Genomic DNA, 16,899 nt, shown 5'->3' with positions numbered 1-16,899 from the left:
ATCTCCCAGTGGCCACACATTTTAATTCCACATCCCATTCCCATTCTGACATGTCTATCCATGGCCTCCTCTACCGTAAAGATGAAGCCACACTCAGGTTGGAGGAACAACACCTTATATTCCGTCTGGGTAGCCTCCAACCTGATGGCATGAACATTGACTTCTCTAACTTCTGCTAATGCCCCACCTCTCCCTCATAATCCATCCATTATTTATTTATATACACACATTCTTTCTCTCTCTCTCCTTTTTCTCCCTCTGTCCCTCTCACTATACCCCTTGCCCATCCTCTGGGTTCCCCCTCCCCCTTTTCCTTCTCCCTGGGCCTCCTGTCCCATGATCCTCTCATATCCCCTTTGCCAATCACCTGTCCAGCTCTTGGCTCCATCCCTCCCCCTCCTGTCTTCTCCTATCATTTTTGGATCTCCCCCTCCCGCTCCCACTTTCAAATCTCTTACTAGCTCTTCCTTCAGTTAGTCCTGACGAAGGTCTTGGCCTGAAACGTCGACTGTACCTCTTCCTAGAGATGCTGCCTGGCCTGCTGCTGTTCACCAGCAACTTTGATGTGTGTTGCTTGAATTTCCAGCATCTGCAGAATTCCTGTTGTTTACCTTCATCTGATACTTTTTTTGCTCTTTCTTTTAATATAACTTTTTTCAGGATAAATTTGTACATCAGTCCCCATCAGGGTTTAATATCACCATTCTTCGGGGAATAACAGACCACTAGACCAGTCAATGATACTGTAAACAATGGCTGACAGGAGTAAGAGTCAAATCTGCTGTCTCCTCCCTCATAGTGTCAGGCATCATTCTAGCCTAAAACTCCCTTTTTTCTTACTTGATAAGAAATAAGTATCAAGTTATCCACCAATAAAAAGTATATCATTTTTAAAACACATGTAACTAATCTTGTGATAAACTACATATAAATATTCAAAATTAGAGACCAATAAATTATTCTACCTTTTCTGCCTGGAGTACTTCAACTGTATCACCAGCCAATGTTTCAAAGGTCGTAGTGTTCACTAGGTCCTTGAGCAGCAGAACGCCAGGGACAATATGTTGTTTGCATGAAAACTTGTCTCCCTCTTCTATCTTTATTTGAATACGATAATTAGAAAACAAAAATATAGGAAAGGACAATATCAAGTTTGAATCCTGGTAACATTAGCATATAATATTGTAAATATTCAGATTTTTGGGCTTTGCTCCATTAAAATTAGCTCTTAGAATGCAGTTTTCAGCCAATTTAAAGACACACTTGTGTTTCTTAGTCAAGGAGAGTCAAAATGATTTTAGGATGCAAGAAAGCTAATGGTAGCGGCTAATTTTCTCATCTGGTCAAGATACTGAAATCGCTCTTGGTTTTGTCTTTCAAAGTAAATATATGTCGGCATACACTACCATAAGATCCATTTTCTTGCGGGCATTCACAGTAAGACACAGAAACACAGTAGAATCAAACAACTGCACACCACAAAGATGGACAAAACAACCTATGTGCAAAAGATAGCAAATTACGCAAATGTAAAAACCACCAAAAAATAAATAAATAAGCAATAAATATTGCAAACTTGAGTGGAAGAGTCCTTGAGAGTGAGTCCATAGGTTGTGGAATCATTTCAGTGTTAGGGTGAGCTCAAGACCCTGATGGTTGAGGGGTAATAACTATTCCTGAACCTGGTGGTGTGGGACCTGAGGCCCCTGCATCTCCATCCTGATGGTTGAGGGGTAATAACTGTTCCTGAACCTAGTGGTGTGAGTCCTGAGGCTCCTGTACCTCCTTCCTGATGGTTGAGGGGTAATAACTGTTCCTGAACCTGGTGGTGTGGGACCTGATGGTTGAGGGGGTAATAACTGTTTCTGAACCCGGTGGTGTGGGACCTGAGGCTCCTGCACCTCCTTCCTGATGGATGAGGGGTAATAACTGTTCCTGAACCTGGTGGTGTGGGTTCTGAGGCTCCTGTACCTCCTTCCTGATGGTTGAGGGGGTAATAACTGTTTCTGAACCCGATGGTGTGGGACCTGAGGCTCCTGTACCTCCTTCCTGATGGCAGCAGAGAGAACACATGGCCAGGACGCTGGCACTTCTTGTTGATGGATGCTGCTTTTCAGTGGCAGTGTCCCTTGTAAATGTGCTCAGTGGTAGGGAGAGCTTTACCTGTGATGGACTGGGCCATATTTACTATCTTCGTAGGCTTTTCTGTTCAAGGGCATTGCAGATTTCAGGCTGAATTACATAAAGGATTAGAAGTTCATTAACCTTGTGCAACAATTGGTGCACTGAGTGAACAAATTATGTTAGTTTTGTAGAATATTGCAGAAATAAAGTCACACTACAGGAGCTATGAAAAGATTCAAAAACTCATCTGTGCATGGTACCTACGTACATGTGCTATGTGGAATGGGCATGGAAATCATTCATAACAGCGTGCTTGATTGGAGCTTGCATTGGGCCCTTTTTTCCCAGTTTAGACATAGAAACATAGAAAACCTACAGCACAATACAGTGCCAAACATGTGCTTACTTTAGAAATTACCTCGGGTTACCCATAGCCCTTTATTTTTCTGAGCTCCATGTACCTATCCAGAAGCCTCTTAAAAGACCCTATTGTATCCGCTTCCACCACCGTCACCGACAGCCCATTCCACGCACTCACCACTCTCTGCGTAAAAAACTTACCCCTGACCTCTCCTCTGTACTTAATTCCAAGCACCTTAAAACTGTTCCCTCTCGTGCTAGCCATTTCATCCCTGGGAAAAAGCCTCTGACTATCCACAAGATCAATGCCTCTCATCATCTTATACACCTTTATCGGGTCACCTCTCATCCTCCGTCACTTCAAGGAGAAAAGGCCAAGTTCACTCAACCTATTCTCCTAAGGCATGCTCCCCAATCCAGGCAACATCCTTGTAAATCTCCTCTGCACCCTTTCTATGGTTTCTACATCCTATCACAAGCTAGCCAGAGAGATCAGGACTTTCATCATGCTCTGTTGCTGAAGCCACGTCATCGCACCCACTGCACACAGTGGAGCATTGCACTGCAGTTCCATCAGGGAAAGCCAGGGTTGTGGCCCAAAACATCAACTGTTTACTCTCCGCCACAGATTCTGCCCAACTTACAGAGTTCCTCCAGCATTTTGAGTGTGTTGCTCAAGCTTTCCAGAATCTCATGTTCATTAACACTACCTGAAAGGTCTTTTCAGAGATCCACTTTACCCGAACAATGACACTCATGTGGCTTTGGTAATAATGTTAAAATGCAATGGTAAGAGTGCTGTGTGTTAGTCAGACCTCTCACTTCAAATACAGTAGTGTTCATCAACCAAGCCATTACCAAAATCAACAGTGAATCAATGTTGGCATTGATTGCTGTAGCCTGCGGCCTCTTTCTTCTGCTCTGGATACCATCCTGACACACAGTCTGCACAACATTTCTCTCTGCATCTCCACCCATCCCATCAATATTGATCAATGTGGGGGCCCCACTCCGTGCACATCTGAAAATTTAATGCTGTCATTTGTCTGTAAGGCACCAGAAGAACTTCCAGGAGTGAGGAGTCTTAGAGATGAGGTATCCTTTAAGCATGGAGTCCTGGTGTTAATTAACGAAGGACTGAGTACACATATGCACTGGATTTGAATTCTAGGAAGTGATTACTGTACTATAACAAGGTAAGTGATGTAATGTGTGCTGCCAAATACACACTAATAGTGTGAAAGAAAAATGAATCCCAATGGCACCAGCATGTTTCCTGCTAACACAGAATTACAGAGTTTATTTAAATGCAGAGAATTTCTAGCCTGGAAACTTTGCATTGAAGTAAAATTAAAATAATAAAATTAGAAATGAAGGCTGAAAGGATGGTGATATGGATTTTACATTTGTTTCAGCTGAATAGTATGAGTTGAAATAATAAACTAGACTTAGTTAGTGATTGCACAGCCTACAATAGTTTGTAACAGCATTGTACAAATCATCCTGCTTTGGGAACCCGGGAATTAGAAGTACATCAGTCAAGAATGTTTCAATATTTACTTACAATGGAGCTCTTGGCTATTCATGTGAAATTAACTTAATAATGAACAGTATAAAAATTCTTTGAAACACCATCCAATGGAATGTAGATTTTGGAATAAACATTCCAGTGTCTGCCCTAAGAAAATATTTTTGCATGCTTAAGTACTAATAAATGAAAATTACTAGGAATAGTTGAAGAATTGAGTGCTGAATCAAAAGATTGATGTGTTCCTGATACATGCCCAGGATTACTCGATTTCCTTGACTCGATGCATTTGAGAGCACTTTGAAGCTGGAAAACAGCAAAGCTGATTACCAGCAAAGGCAGAAAGATTTCAGGATTTATTTCTTCTTCACCGGCTTGTCTCACCTCTCACATCCATATTTGAAATGTACCTAGATATCAACCTATTGTATCAAAATAGGTGAATGCCCTCTTGAATTGAGATGAAAACAGGTGTCAAACGTGAAGAAGTGTCAGCTATCTCTCAAACTAAGTGGCTAAAATAATCAAGATGTTTGGTTTTGAATTCCAAACTGCATAGGGTTACCCAGTCATACAGAGGTTGTCAACTTTGCTTTGCAGATACTGGGTACAGCACACTGAGGAAATACAGATCCACTGACTTCAAAAAAAGTGGATGTGCGAATACAAGAAGTTACCAAGACTGAGACTGTTCGGAAGTAGAATTCCAAGGATTATACATAAACAGGAACAAAAAAAAATCACCAGAATGTGTTTTTCAATTAGTAAAAGGCATTGTTTCAACCAGAAAGTGACATTGTGTGTGCTTGGTTAAATAACAGATGACTGGATCCAATGGATAACCCACTACAAAAGGTGCACACGAGATTTTGTTATGAACTAAAAGCTTAAAGGGGAAAATCTAACCAGAGTTTCTCAAAACTTCGGTTATGACGGGTAGATAGTGGAAGATTATTTGTACAGGAGAAATACACAGGGGCCGAAACTCCAGATAACTACCAAAGGTCAGCTCCTCCCACACCCCCGCCCCCCCAAACTGAATGTAACTAGAAAATGGAGACAGAAACTACCACAACATTACAATTCAGAATTTGCAAAAAAAAATACATGGAAAGCAATGATGAATTAGACCAGAGTTGAAAAGCTTAGTCTAGGGCCCAAATCACGAGGGGAGACTTTGAACTGCTGGACACTTCCTGCAAGAAAAACAGCCAACCAGCCAATAAAACCCCACTGGAGATGCTATAGGTCCATTTACTCACCTGGACGATTTTTCAGACAGGCCCATTCATGTCTGTCCAGCACTTCTACCAGCACAGGTAAAAGGCTATTTACTTATTCAAATGTTTCAACTGTAACCATATAACCATATAACAATTACAGTACGGAAACAGTCCATCTCGTCCCTTCTAGTCCGTGCCGAACTCTTACTCTCACTTAGTCCCACCGACCTGCACTCAGCCCATAACCCTCCATTCCTTTCCTGTCCATATAGCTATCCAATTTAACTTTAAATGACAACATCGAACCTGCCTCAACCACTTCTGCTGGAAGCTCATTCCACACAGCTACCACTCTCTGAGTAAAGAAGTTCCCCCTCATGTTACCCCTAAACTTTTGCCCTTTAACTCTCAACTCATGTCATCTTGTTTGAATCTCCCCCACTTTCAATGGAAAAAGCCTATCCATGTCAACTCTATCTATCCCCATCATAATTTTAAATACCTCTATCAAGTCCCCCCTCAACCTTCTACGCTCCAAAAAATAAAGACCCAGCTTGTTCAACCTTTCTCTGTAACTTAGGTGATGAAACCTAGGCAACATTCTAGTAAATCTTCTCTGTACTCTCTCTATTTTGTTGACATCTTTTCTATAATTTGGTGACCAGAACTGTACACAATGCTCCAAATTTGGCCTTACTAATGCCTTGTACAATTTCAACATTACATCCCAACTCCGAAACTCAATGCTTTGATTTATAAAGGCCAGCATACCAAAAGCTTTCTTCACCACCCTATCCACATGAGATTCCACCTTCAGGGAACTATGCACCATTATTCCTAGATCCCTCTGTTCTACTGCATTCTTCAATGCCCTACCATTTACCATGTATGTCCTATTTTCATTAGTCCTACCAAAAGGAACTACCTCACATTTATCAGCATTAAATTCCATCTGCCATCTTTCAGCCCCCTCTTCTAACTGGCCTAAATCTCTCTGCAAGCTTTGAAAACCTACTTCATTATCCACAACGCCACCTATCTTAGTATCATCTGCATACTTACTAATCCAAATTACCACCCCATCATCCAGATCATTAATGTATATGACAAACAACAATGGACCCAGTACAGATCCCTGAGGCACACCGCTAGTCACCAGCCTCCAATCTGACAAACAGTTATCTACCACTACAATCCAGCATCTCCCATCCAACCACTGCTGAATCCATTTTACTACTTCAATATTAATACCTAATGATTGATCCTTCCTAACTAACCTTCCATGTGGAACCTTGTCAAAGGCCTTACTGAAGTCCATATAGGCAACATCCACCGCTTTACCCTCATCAACTTTCCTCGTAACCGCTTCAAAAAATTCAATGAAGTTGTCAAACATGACTTTCCATGCACAAATCTATGTTGACTATTCCTAATCAGACCCAGTCTATCCAGATAATTATATATACCATCTCTAAGAATACTTTCCATCAATTTACCCACCACTGACGTCAAACTCACAGGCCGATAATTGCTAGGTTTACTCTTAGAACCCTTTTTAAACAATGGAACAACATGAGCAATACGCCAATCCTCCGGCACCATCCCTGTTTCTAATGACATTTGCAATATTTCTGTCAGAGCCCCTGCTATTTCCACACTAACTTCCCTCGAGGTCCAAGGGAATATCCTGTCAGGGCCCGGAGACTTATCCACTTTTATATTCCTTAAAAGTGCCAGTACTTCCTCTTCTTTAATCATCATAGTTTCCATTACTTCCCTACCTGTTTCCCTTATCTTACACAATTCAATATCCTTCTCCTTAGTGAATACCGAAGAAAAGAAATTGTTCAAAATCTCCCCCATCTCTTTTGGCTCCACACATAGATGTCCACTCTGATTCTCTAATGGACCAATTTTATCCCTCACTATCCTTTTGCTATTAATATAACTGTAGAAACCCTTTGGATTTATTTTCACCTTACTTGCCAAAGCAGCCTCATATCTTCTTTTAGCTTTTCTAATTTCTTTCTTAATATTCTTTTTACATTCTTTATATTCCTCGAGCACCTCATTTACTCCATGCTGTCTATATTTATTGTAGATATCTCTCTTTTTCTGAACCAAGTTTCCAATATCCCTTGGCTCTCTCAAACTTATAGTAACCAAATGCAACTTGGAAAGGATGCTCAAGAAGAGCCACCTATTTGAGGACCTCAACTTAGTTACAAATCTGAAAATAATTCAGGTCTTGCGCACAAGGCGTCAAACATCATTGATGTTGCTATCATTTAGCCCCCAAATTAGAGTGCCAGCCCACAGGTTTTAGACCATAAAACTTAAGAGCAGTAATGGACCATTCGGCCCATCGAGTCTGCTCCATTTTATAATTCCATACAAAGCTGATAGCTTTATAGAGATATAACAAAGTACCAAAAAGAGTTTCAAACATGAGTTTGCAAAACTCTCTTGCACACTAAGTTTCAATCTCCCTTTCTCTTCTTCTCTGCTTCGACTTTGGTCAATGTGATAGGCGGATATACAAGTGTACTAATAAATTGGAACACCAATTCGTGGTGGTGAAGGGCGAATGCTATGTAGGTCAGGCTGAGTCTCGTTTCCTATTGATTCAACTATTGCAAAAGGTTGCTGCAACTCTGGATTTAATCTCAAATGGTTTGCAGTCCTGATATCCTAATACGTCATTCAACTACAGACCATCTATCACAGCATCAACACAGATGTTTTGGTTTGAACAGAGCCTAGTACAAAAATGTCAGTCTGGGATTTTAGGAGAAAAACATTTTTTGGTACAGGTGCACATTCCTTTATCCGACATTCTGAAATCCAAAAAGCTCTAAAAACCGAAGTTTTTTTCGCCAACACCTGACGTCACTCAGATGTGACGTGGCAGCACTAGCAGAGGCCGCCAGACATCAGTTGTGGCTCAGCGCTCGTACTGGTTATACGTGCATTTGCTGTTCGCTGATATTTTGTGTTCACTGTTGACTTTGTGTTTAATTTCACTGTGAAAATGTCAAAAAGAGCTGCAGATACCCCTGTGGGTAACAATGAGAAAAAGAGAAGGAATCTTCTCTATCAATAACGCAGAAAGTGGAGTTATTGCAGAAGCTTGATCGTGGTGTGTCTGTGCGGTGTCTTACTGAAGAAAATAGTGTCAGAACTACCACTGTATATGAGTTAAATAACAGAAAGACAAATTACTGAAGTTTTATAGTGACAGTGACATTCTACATTTATTCCAATAAGTCATTTACCATGTGTTTGATTCGGTTCGTTTGAAGCTGTATATTTTTATGTTTTATTGAATGTTTTTGTTGGAAATAAATTTTTTTCTTGTCATTATTCCCTAAACAATACAGTTTAACAATTATTTACATAGCACTTACATTGTATTAGGTATTATAGGTAATCTAGAGATGATATAAAGTATACGGGAGGAAGTGCGTAGGTTTGGTGCACCGCTGGGTCCTAAACTCCACCGCACTGAGACAGGTTAAATAAGGGACTTGAGCATATGTGTTTTTTGGTATTGGGGGGGAGGGGGGGTCTGAAATCCGAAAAATTCTGAATTCCGAAATGCAACTGGCCCCAAGGATTTCGGATAAGCGATTGTGGAACTGTATAAAGAGGGAAAATATTCATTGTTCATGATAACTTACCATCTTCTTTTGGTTTTTGACAAGAGGAAGAAAAACTGTAAAAGGCCCCATTTTACTCAATGTTAACAAACATCCATTATCTGAAAAGATAAATAAAAAGATATATAGTGTGAAGATACTTCTTAATTCAAAATTAACAAAATGGATTTATTTCCATTACAAAATGAACAGAACATTATAATGAAGCCATTTTTTGAATTAATATTAGCACAGAATTTGCTGTCAAAATGACCATAAGACTAATGATCATTTTTATACAATCAGCAGTTTAAACAATATGATTGGTGCATGCGGAGGAGATGATGTCTGGGCTCGGTGCTGAGAAGGACAAAGACAGGGATAAAGGGATGCAATGCAATGGTGAATGAGCAGAGGTGCGTTGGGAGGAATTGTGGGAGTATTCAAACTACCTTAAGCAATATTCTTCAGTAGGATGGCTCTTTTACTAGCTTTGTAGAATGCCTGAACCCTCTGGAATTCATGGTACATCAAATGCAAAGAATTTTGTGCAAGAGATGCAAACCACACATTGTATGCCTGTTAATGTTACCAGGCAGCAGCAATGGAAATGCATATGAAGGATCTGATCCATAATCTGGAAATTCACTGTGGACACACAAACTATCCCATTGCGATTGGCTTTAAGGTACAATGCACTTGTGTAATACTTCAAAATGTTGGAGAAGTAAGCGAATCTCCAGGTCAGTGTCTGACAGCATTTACAATGACTCCAGTTCCCATAAATACAGTGGCTAGATGGAGCACCAGGAGTCAGCACTATAGTTTAAGAATATTTGAGAAAATTACCAAACATTGTAATTGGTGCAGTGCTATATTGGTAGGGGATTAGATTTTCGATCATCTCTCTTAAGGAACCAATGCACTTCCGTCCATCTCCAATTTGATCTGGTTTGCAGACACACCTGAGAAATAAGAAAACAACAAAAAATAAAACCAATTATTCTGAGCCAATGAAAATATAATTTATATGCTGCCGAAAAAACCAACAAATGCTTCTTCCATGTGTAAGCTAAAAATATGTTACTTAGCGAATTCTGACACTCCTATGAACAATGTTAATACAATTCCTGAATCTAGCCAAAGCAAATTTAAGTAATTGTCTGGAAAATTAAGAGACCACAGATGCTGGGATTTGAAGCAAAAAAAACAAGCTGTTGGAGTAAACTCAGTGGGTCATAAAGCATGGGTGCAGGCAAAGGTATGTTCACTTTTACAGGTAAAGACCCTACATCAGGACTCAGGGTTTCAACCTAATACACTGACCATCCCTTTGCTTCCAATGATGCTGCTCAGAACATAGAACAGTCCAGCAAAGGAACCCGGCCTTTTGCCCACAACGTCTGACAGACCTTAATGTCAAATTAAACTAACAACATCTGCCTGGTCATGATCCATATTCATCAATTTCCTGCACATCAATGTGCCTGTCTGTTAAATTCTCCTGTCATCTCTGCTTCCACCACGGTCTCTGGTAGCGCATTCCAGGCACACACCACTCTGTGCAAAAATACTTGCCTTGCACATCTTTAAACTTTCAAACTCTCACCTTAAAGGTATACCCTCCAGTTTCTGATATTTCTACCTCAGGAAAAAGATGGTCTACCCTTTCTATGGCTTATTATAATTTTATAAACTTCTACTAAATCTCCTACTAACTTCTAATGCTCCAGAGAAAACAATGTGAGTTTTTACAACCGCTCCTTATAGCTAGTAAACTCTAATCCAGGAAGCATCCTGATGAATCTCTTCTGTACGCTCTCCAGAGCCTCCACATCCTTCCAATAATGGAGCACAACTATACAAATGCTTGACTTGATAACTTTTTCTAGCAGTTTATTCTTTGCTCAAAAATCCATCTGTTGGTGATAAAAGGAAAGAAATTCTTCATTTCGAGCATTAACATAAATTCATTACAAATGACAGAGTAAAATACTTCATGAGTGCATAATAGGGTGAATTCTGTACAAATGTGATATAAACTTGAGGTCAGCTTCTTTCACAAACTCTTGAAAACCAGGGAAAAAAAGTTCACACAAAGCTTGTGTGAGTTATATAAAAGATCTCTAATATGCTTCTCTTGGCTGACAAAACTCTTAAGATTTGCCATACCTTGTGATTCAGTTTCACTGCAGAATACAGAGGATTTTCTGCCAGTGCTACAGAGGTATGTATTTTCTGCACATTAATATAACACACCAGAATGCACAGTGGTCCTAATGGCATGCAACAAATGCCTGGGCCTTATTTCTATGACTTTAGACCACACACACAGACTATGGACACTGTGGGTCATTATAGTCATTCATTGGACTGCGAATGCAACTTCAGTAAAAGGGACATGCCAGACTGTGGCTAAAACCAGGATTCCAGTGAAGGGAGGGAAGTAACTCTTCAAGTTAAATACTCCACGGTAAACCACCAATCTGCTGACTGATCTCTCATTAATGCCATACTGATTTCTCCACCCCAACCCTCACATAGATACACCCAATTCCACACAAACTCTTAGCAGCTAATTGTAATCCAGAGCATCTATAATCTCATTTCCAATCTCCACCAGTCCTGGAACACCCCTCCCCCCATTGATAACAATAGTCATCTTCTCCAGCCGATAACCTTATCTGCTGCTCCAGGTCCTAACCACCTCCAAACAATTCAGCCCCATCCACCAGCCAGTTCCTTTAGCTTCAGCCCATTCTGACCCCACCAACCCTGTGACCCAGACCGATATTAACCCATTTTCTTCATGTTGTCTGCCAAGAATGGAGTTCCTGAGTTCAACGCCTGTACAAAACAACCTTCTGGACCTCATGCACTACTGAATTTTGCGGTCACAATCCTTAATTAAAATTTTCATTCACTCTAATTTAACTATATCAAGATGCAATGCTATAGGTATTAGGATTGGTTTATCAATGTCACATTAACAGAGACACAGTGAAAAGCTTATGTTTGCATGTCATCTAGACTGACCATTCCATACAAAAGTAGATCAAGGTTGTAATAAAGGAAATCGAAATGCAGAATATAGTGTTGCAGCTACAGTTACAGGGAAAGTGCGGTGAAGATAGACAAATAAAATGCACATGCCAGGATGAGGAAATCCAAGAGCTCATCTCCTCATCATTGAGAGAGTGAGAGCTACTAGCGAGACCAACATCTACTGCCCAATCTTAATTTCCATTAAGGTGTTGGAGAGCTATATTCAACAATTGCAGTCCTTCAAGTAAATATACTCACACAGTGATATGGGAAGAGGATTCCAGGACTTAGGTCCAACATAGCAATATATTTCTGAACACTCCGGAGGTTGTGCTCCTATGCAGCTGCTGCCTTTCTCATTCGTTGTGGTAGAGGCTGCATATTTGGAAGGTGCTTGTCAAGTAGTGCATTTTCAGGACAGCACACCCCACAACCACGGGGCTTCAGTGGAGAAAGGGACGAAAGTTTATGATTGTAGACAGAGTACCAAGCAAGTAGGTGCTGCATAGTGTTGAGCTTGGTGAATGTAATTGTCTCAGGCAATTAAAGATGCTGAAAAGACTGAGATATCTGAAGGCACGTTATTGCTACATTATGCCCAGACTCTGATATGTTTTTGTAGGTGGCTGGTCCAGCTGAGAATCTGATAAACAGTGATCCCCCATTAATGGTGGAGATGGTAGTTCCATTGAACATCAAGGAGAGGTAGCTACAGTCCTTCTTCTTAGAGATAGTTACAGTGTGGTTCTTGTGTAATCTTCAGGATAGATCATCATCATCATCATCAGGTGCCGTGCCCAGTTTGAGCTTTGGCTGCCATGGCCCACACACTCCTGTTTCGGGTCAAGTGGATCAATTCATTGGTATTCATTTCCAGTTCTCTGGCTATTGTCTCCATCATCATTTGTCTTTGTTTTCCTCTTGTTTTCTTCCCTTCAATCTTTCCCATAATTACCGTGCATTCTAACTCCTCTTTCCTAAACACATGTCCAATGAAGTTACGTTGCCTTTTCATGATCTCATACATTATTTCTCTTTTTGTGTTTGCTCTGTTCTCGACATTCTTGTTAGATATTCGTTTCGTCCACGATATTCTTTGCATCCTCCTCAAAAACCACATCTCTGCTGCTTCAATTCATTTCCTCATGTTACTAGATACTGTCCAACATTCTGAGCCATATAACATAACTGGATAAAATGTAACACTTCAGTACTCTAAGGTGGGATGTCATGCCTAGTTTAGTTTTGGTCAGTATACTCTTCATTCTCGTAAAGGTATCTTTTGCCATTCCTACTCTTCTTTTGATGTCCATGTCACACCTGCCATCTGATGTCACCCAGCTTCCTAAGTAGCAAAAGTTCTGCACTTGTTTTATGTCTTCCCCGTTTATTCTCAGCCTGCAGATAGGATTCTCCTTTTGGGATATCACCGTACATTCTGTCTTTTTGCAATTGATATATAGACCCATTTTTGCACTTCCTTCAACAATTATATCAATTAAGTTTTGTAGTTCTTCCTCTGTACTTGCAATTAACAGTATCATCTGCATATCTGAAATTAATGATGTTTTCACTGCCAACTTTGATTCCCAAGATGTCTCTTATTTTTTGTAATATTGCTTCTTTGTACACATTAAATAAATCAGGGGAGAAAACACACCCTTGTCTAATGCCTCTCTTGATTTTCATAAACTGATTCACTTCTCCATCTATTCTTACAGCGGCAGTTTGTTCCCAGTACAGATTTCTGATTAGGCGGAGGTCTTTCGAATCTAGATCTAGAGTTTTCTGTAATACTTCAAATAACTTATTGTGCTTCACTTTATCAAATGCTTTTGTGTAGTCGATAAAACAAACAAACAAATCTTTTTGCACTTGAATAGCTTGTTCTGATAGTATCCTTAACATCAATATTGTGTTTCTTGTACCTTTATCTTTCACAGAACAACATTGTTCTTTATCTACTTCAGCTTGCATCTTACTTTTAGCCCTTGTCATCAAAATTCTCAGAAGTATCTTGGTGATATGACTCATTAAACTTATGGTCCTATGTAAATCACATTCATTGCTCCAGGTTTCTTAGGAAGAGTGATAAGTACTGATTTTTTCATCTCTTCTGGTATTATTCCAGTCTCATAAATGTCATTGATTAAATCAGTAAGTTTTTCAATTCCATAATCTTCAAGGGTGATAATTTGTTCTATTACTAATTCATCAGGACCTGCTGCCTTTCCTTTCTTCACCTTATTTATTGCATTACGAACTTCAGATTTTAAAATACTTGGACATTCAATTTTTTCTTAATTTCTGGTTTTTCACCTCAATCGTCTTCAAACAATTCCTGAATATACCCAGTCCATCTGTTCATAATCTCATCTTTTTCCATGATAATGGTACCATCCTTTGCTTTCAAACATCCACCTGAAGAACAGAGGAGCTTTTTACCAGTGATATCCTTGATTTGTTGATGTAACCTTTTTGGATCAGTAATAGGGATTCTTTCTATTTGCTCACATTCCTGGTTTAACCATTCTTCTTTGGCTTTTTGACATAAGCTTTTAACTTTTTTATCTAAGGACTTATATTCTATAGAATTTGCTTTCTTCCGTCTCCTTTCCTCCATTAGATTTTTGATTTCATCTGTCATCCATTTATTCTTTGTGCTTTTTTTCTTTTTCAGGAATCACTGACTTTGCTGATTCTACCAAGGCATCCTTTAGAAAGTTAAACTTCATTTCTACATGATTGCTATCATCTTCAACAGATTCTATTTCTAGACTTTGAAATCTATTCCTTACTTCAATTGTAAATTTTTGTCTTAAGTTTTCCTTTGTAATTAATTGCAAGTAGTCAAGGATTGTTCAGGTTTTTTGCTTCTTTAGTTTATTAAGTTTTACTTTTACATGACATACTACTGGGTTATGGTCACTATTACAGTCTGCACCGGGATATGTTTTGCATTGAGTCACTGAGTTTCTAAATCTTTGGTTTATAGTAATAAAGTTAATTTGATTTCTGGTGTTATCACCTGGACTTTTCAATGTCCACAAGCGTCTTGGATGGTTTTTAAAGTCGGTATTCATGATGACCTGATTATTCATCTTGCACCATTCTACCCATTTCTCACCTCCTTCATTTCTTTCCCCTAGTCCAAATTTTCCTATGGTATTTCCATCAGCACCTTGTCCTACTTTAGCATTTAGATCTCCCATGACAATAACAATATCTTGAGATTTGCATCCATTCTTTGCTTGTTCAAGCTCTTAGAATTTATCTATATCCTCATTTGTTCCATCTGTTTTAACAGAATAGATAGGGAAGATAATTAAGGTGTGGAGGGAGGTGATGAATAGCAGACAGTTGGAAGGATGCAGCACTGGAAAGAGAACATATCCTGAAGTGAAATCTATCTATAGATAAGAAAAATAGAGAAGCTGTTATAGTACAATGGTAATATCTGATGATAAGAGCAAATCTGTACAGAAATTACAAAGCTGTGTAAAAGCCACGTTGTGATAATAGATCTTCAGTTATTCTGATGTGAACTGGGAGTAATATTTGAAATTTGTTCTGAAGAGTTTTCTATAACAATCTACTGTATTTCTGACCCAATGAGAAGAAAGGAATTTCTGGACTTGGTTCCAGGGAGTAAAGCAGGGGAATGAAGAGAGAGGGAAGTATTAGCAGGGGAAAATTTGCAAAACAATGATAATCGATTCATGGAAGTACAGAACTGCCATTCAAATATAATCTGTTGAAGAACAGCCACTGTCAAAAGAATGAGTGTAGATTTGACCTGGGTAAACTGGAATGAAAGGTAGGTGGGTGAAACTGCAAGGCAGCAATGCATAGATCTCAGAGAAGTGACTCAGTTCGAGCCGTGGTTCTGGTGAGGAAGGAAGTAGCAACGGAAAGCCAGTGCTCAGTGGATCAGAGAAGAGATAGGAAATAGAATAAAAGGATCAAACACACGCCAGACATCAACTTATTAATAGAAGAAAGATCTATGCTGGTCACAGAAAGTTTAGAGGGGAAGTAGAAAGGAAATCAGGGGATAAAAACAAACCTTAATCTCTGCTGTAGGCATGGAACAGCAAAATGGGACTAATCAAGGACCAACAATATTAACTCATATTATTATACGAATACTGACATTGAATTTTCCCACGAGGGAGACACTGCTGGGGTCTCAGCAAATCAAGATATAGTTGAGATTCTGTATAACATAAGTTTGACAACGTGGAGGTGCTAGAAAGTTCAGCATTTTTTTGTTTTCGTTTCAATTGGCAGATAGTTCAAGTACCAAAGAATGCAAAATAAAGGTTACAGGCACAAAAACAAAGTGTTATTACCATATACTACTTCCCTCCCCATAACAGACGGCTGTGATTGGATTGTAAAGCAAAGAGGGGTACTGAAATCAAACTGAATGCTCAACGGGGACTTGGATGGGTTCCTAAAAGGAGGAAAATTGCACAACCATGAAAAGAAGGCCACACTGCAGGGAGAGGGCAGGGGAGGTGGTCTTGCTTAGTGCCAATGTAGAATTGATTGAGCTGATTGCCCTTTCTCTAGGCTATAGTTATACCCTGACTCTGTGAATGTGACTGGCTATTTTATCAGCTTCTGTCTAGGCTGTGTTAAATGAAAGCTCAGACTGCTTCACTTTCTGAGATCTGCCAATGAAAATGATCATTGTGAAATCTTCAACAAACCTCCCCAAGTCTAACCTGTTGGGGAAAAGCTACAGGCTCAGTAGCTGAATACATTGAAGCCTCGGACACAACACAGACATCCTGGGACTAGCAAATTGTCCTCTATCAACCGCGGACATCCTGTTTTGTGCTAAGGGACTACAACCATTGTTGTGTTTGTTCTCATGGCCCAATGACTTCAATGGTATATTTCTCATCACCATATTAATGAGCTTTTACTGGTGTCACTAAATGTTTATGCAAAGCCATAGTCCAGGGATATCTTA

At 39.6% G+C, this 16,899-nt stretch overlaps 1 protein-coding gene across 1 annotated transcript in view; it reads right to left on the bottom strand.

Moving 5' to 3' along the window:
• Positions 1-16,899, bottom strand: part of stab1 (stabilin 1) — a 339,504-nt gene that overhangs the window by 249,487 nt on the left and 73,118 nt on the right. Inside the window, exons 10-12 of the mRNA XM_063067593.1 lie at positions 9,723-9,838; positions 8,916-8,995; positions 966-1,097 (exon numbers count right to left, since the gene is read on the bottom strand). Coding sequence (XP_062923663.1) covers positions 966-1,097; positions 8,916-8,995; positions 9,723-9,838 — 328 coding nt within the window. The remainder of the gene's footprint in view (positions 1-965; positions 1,098-8,915; positions 8,996-9,722; positions 9,839-16,899) is intronic.

The sequence above is a fragment of the Mobula hypostoma genome, chromosome 15, assembly GCF_963921235.1.
Source record: "Mobula hypostoma chromosome 15, sMobHyp1.1, whole genome shotgun sequence".
NCBI classification, from domain to species: Eukaryota; Metazoa; Chordata; class Chondrichthyes; order Myliobatiformes; family Myliobatidae; genus Mobula; species Mobula hypostoma.
This window is presented reverse-complemented; position numbering and strand designations above follow the sequence as displayed.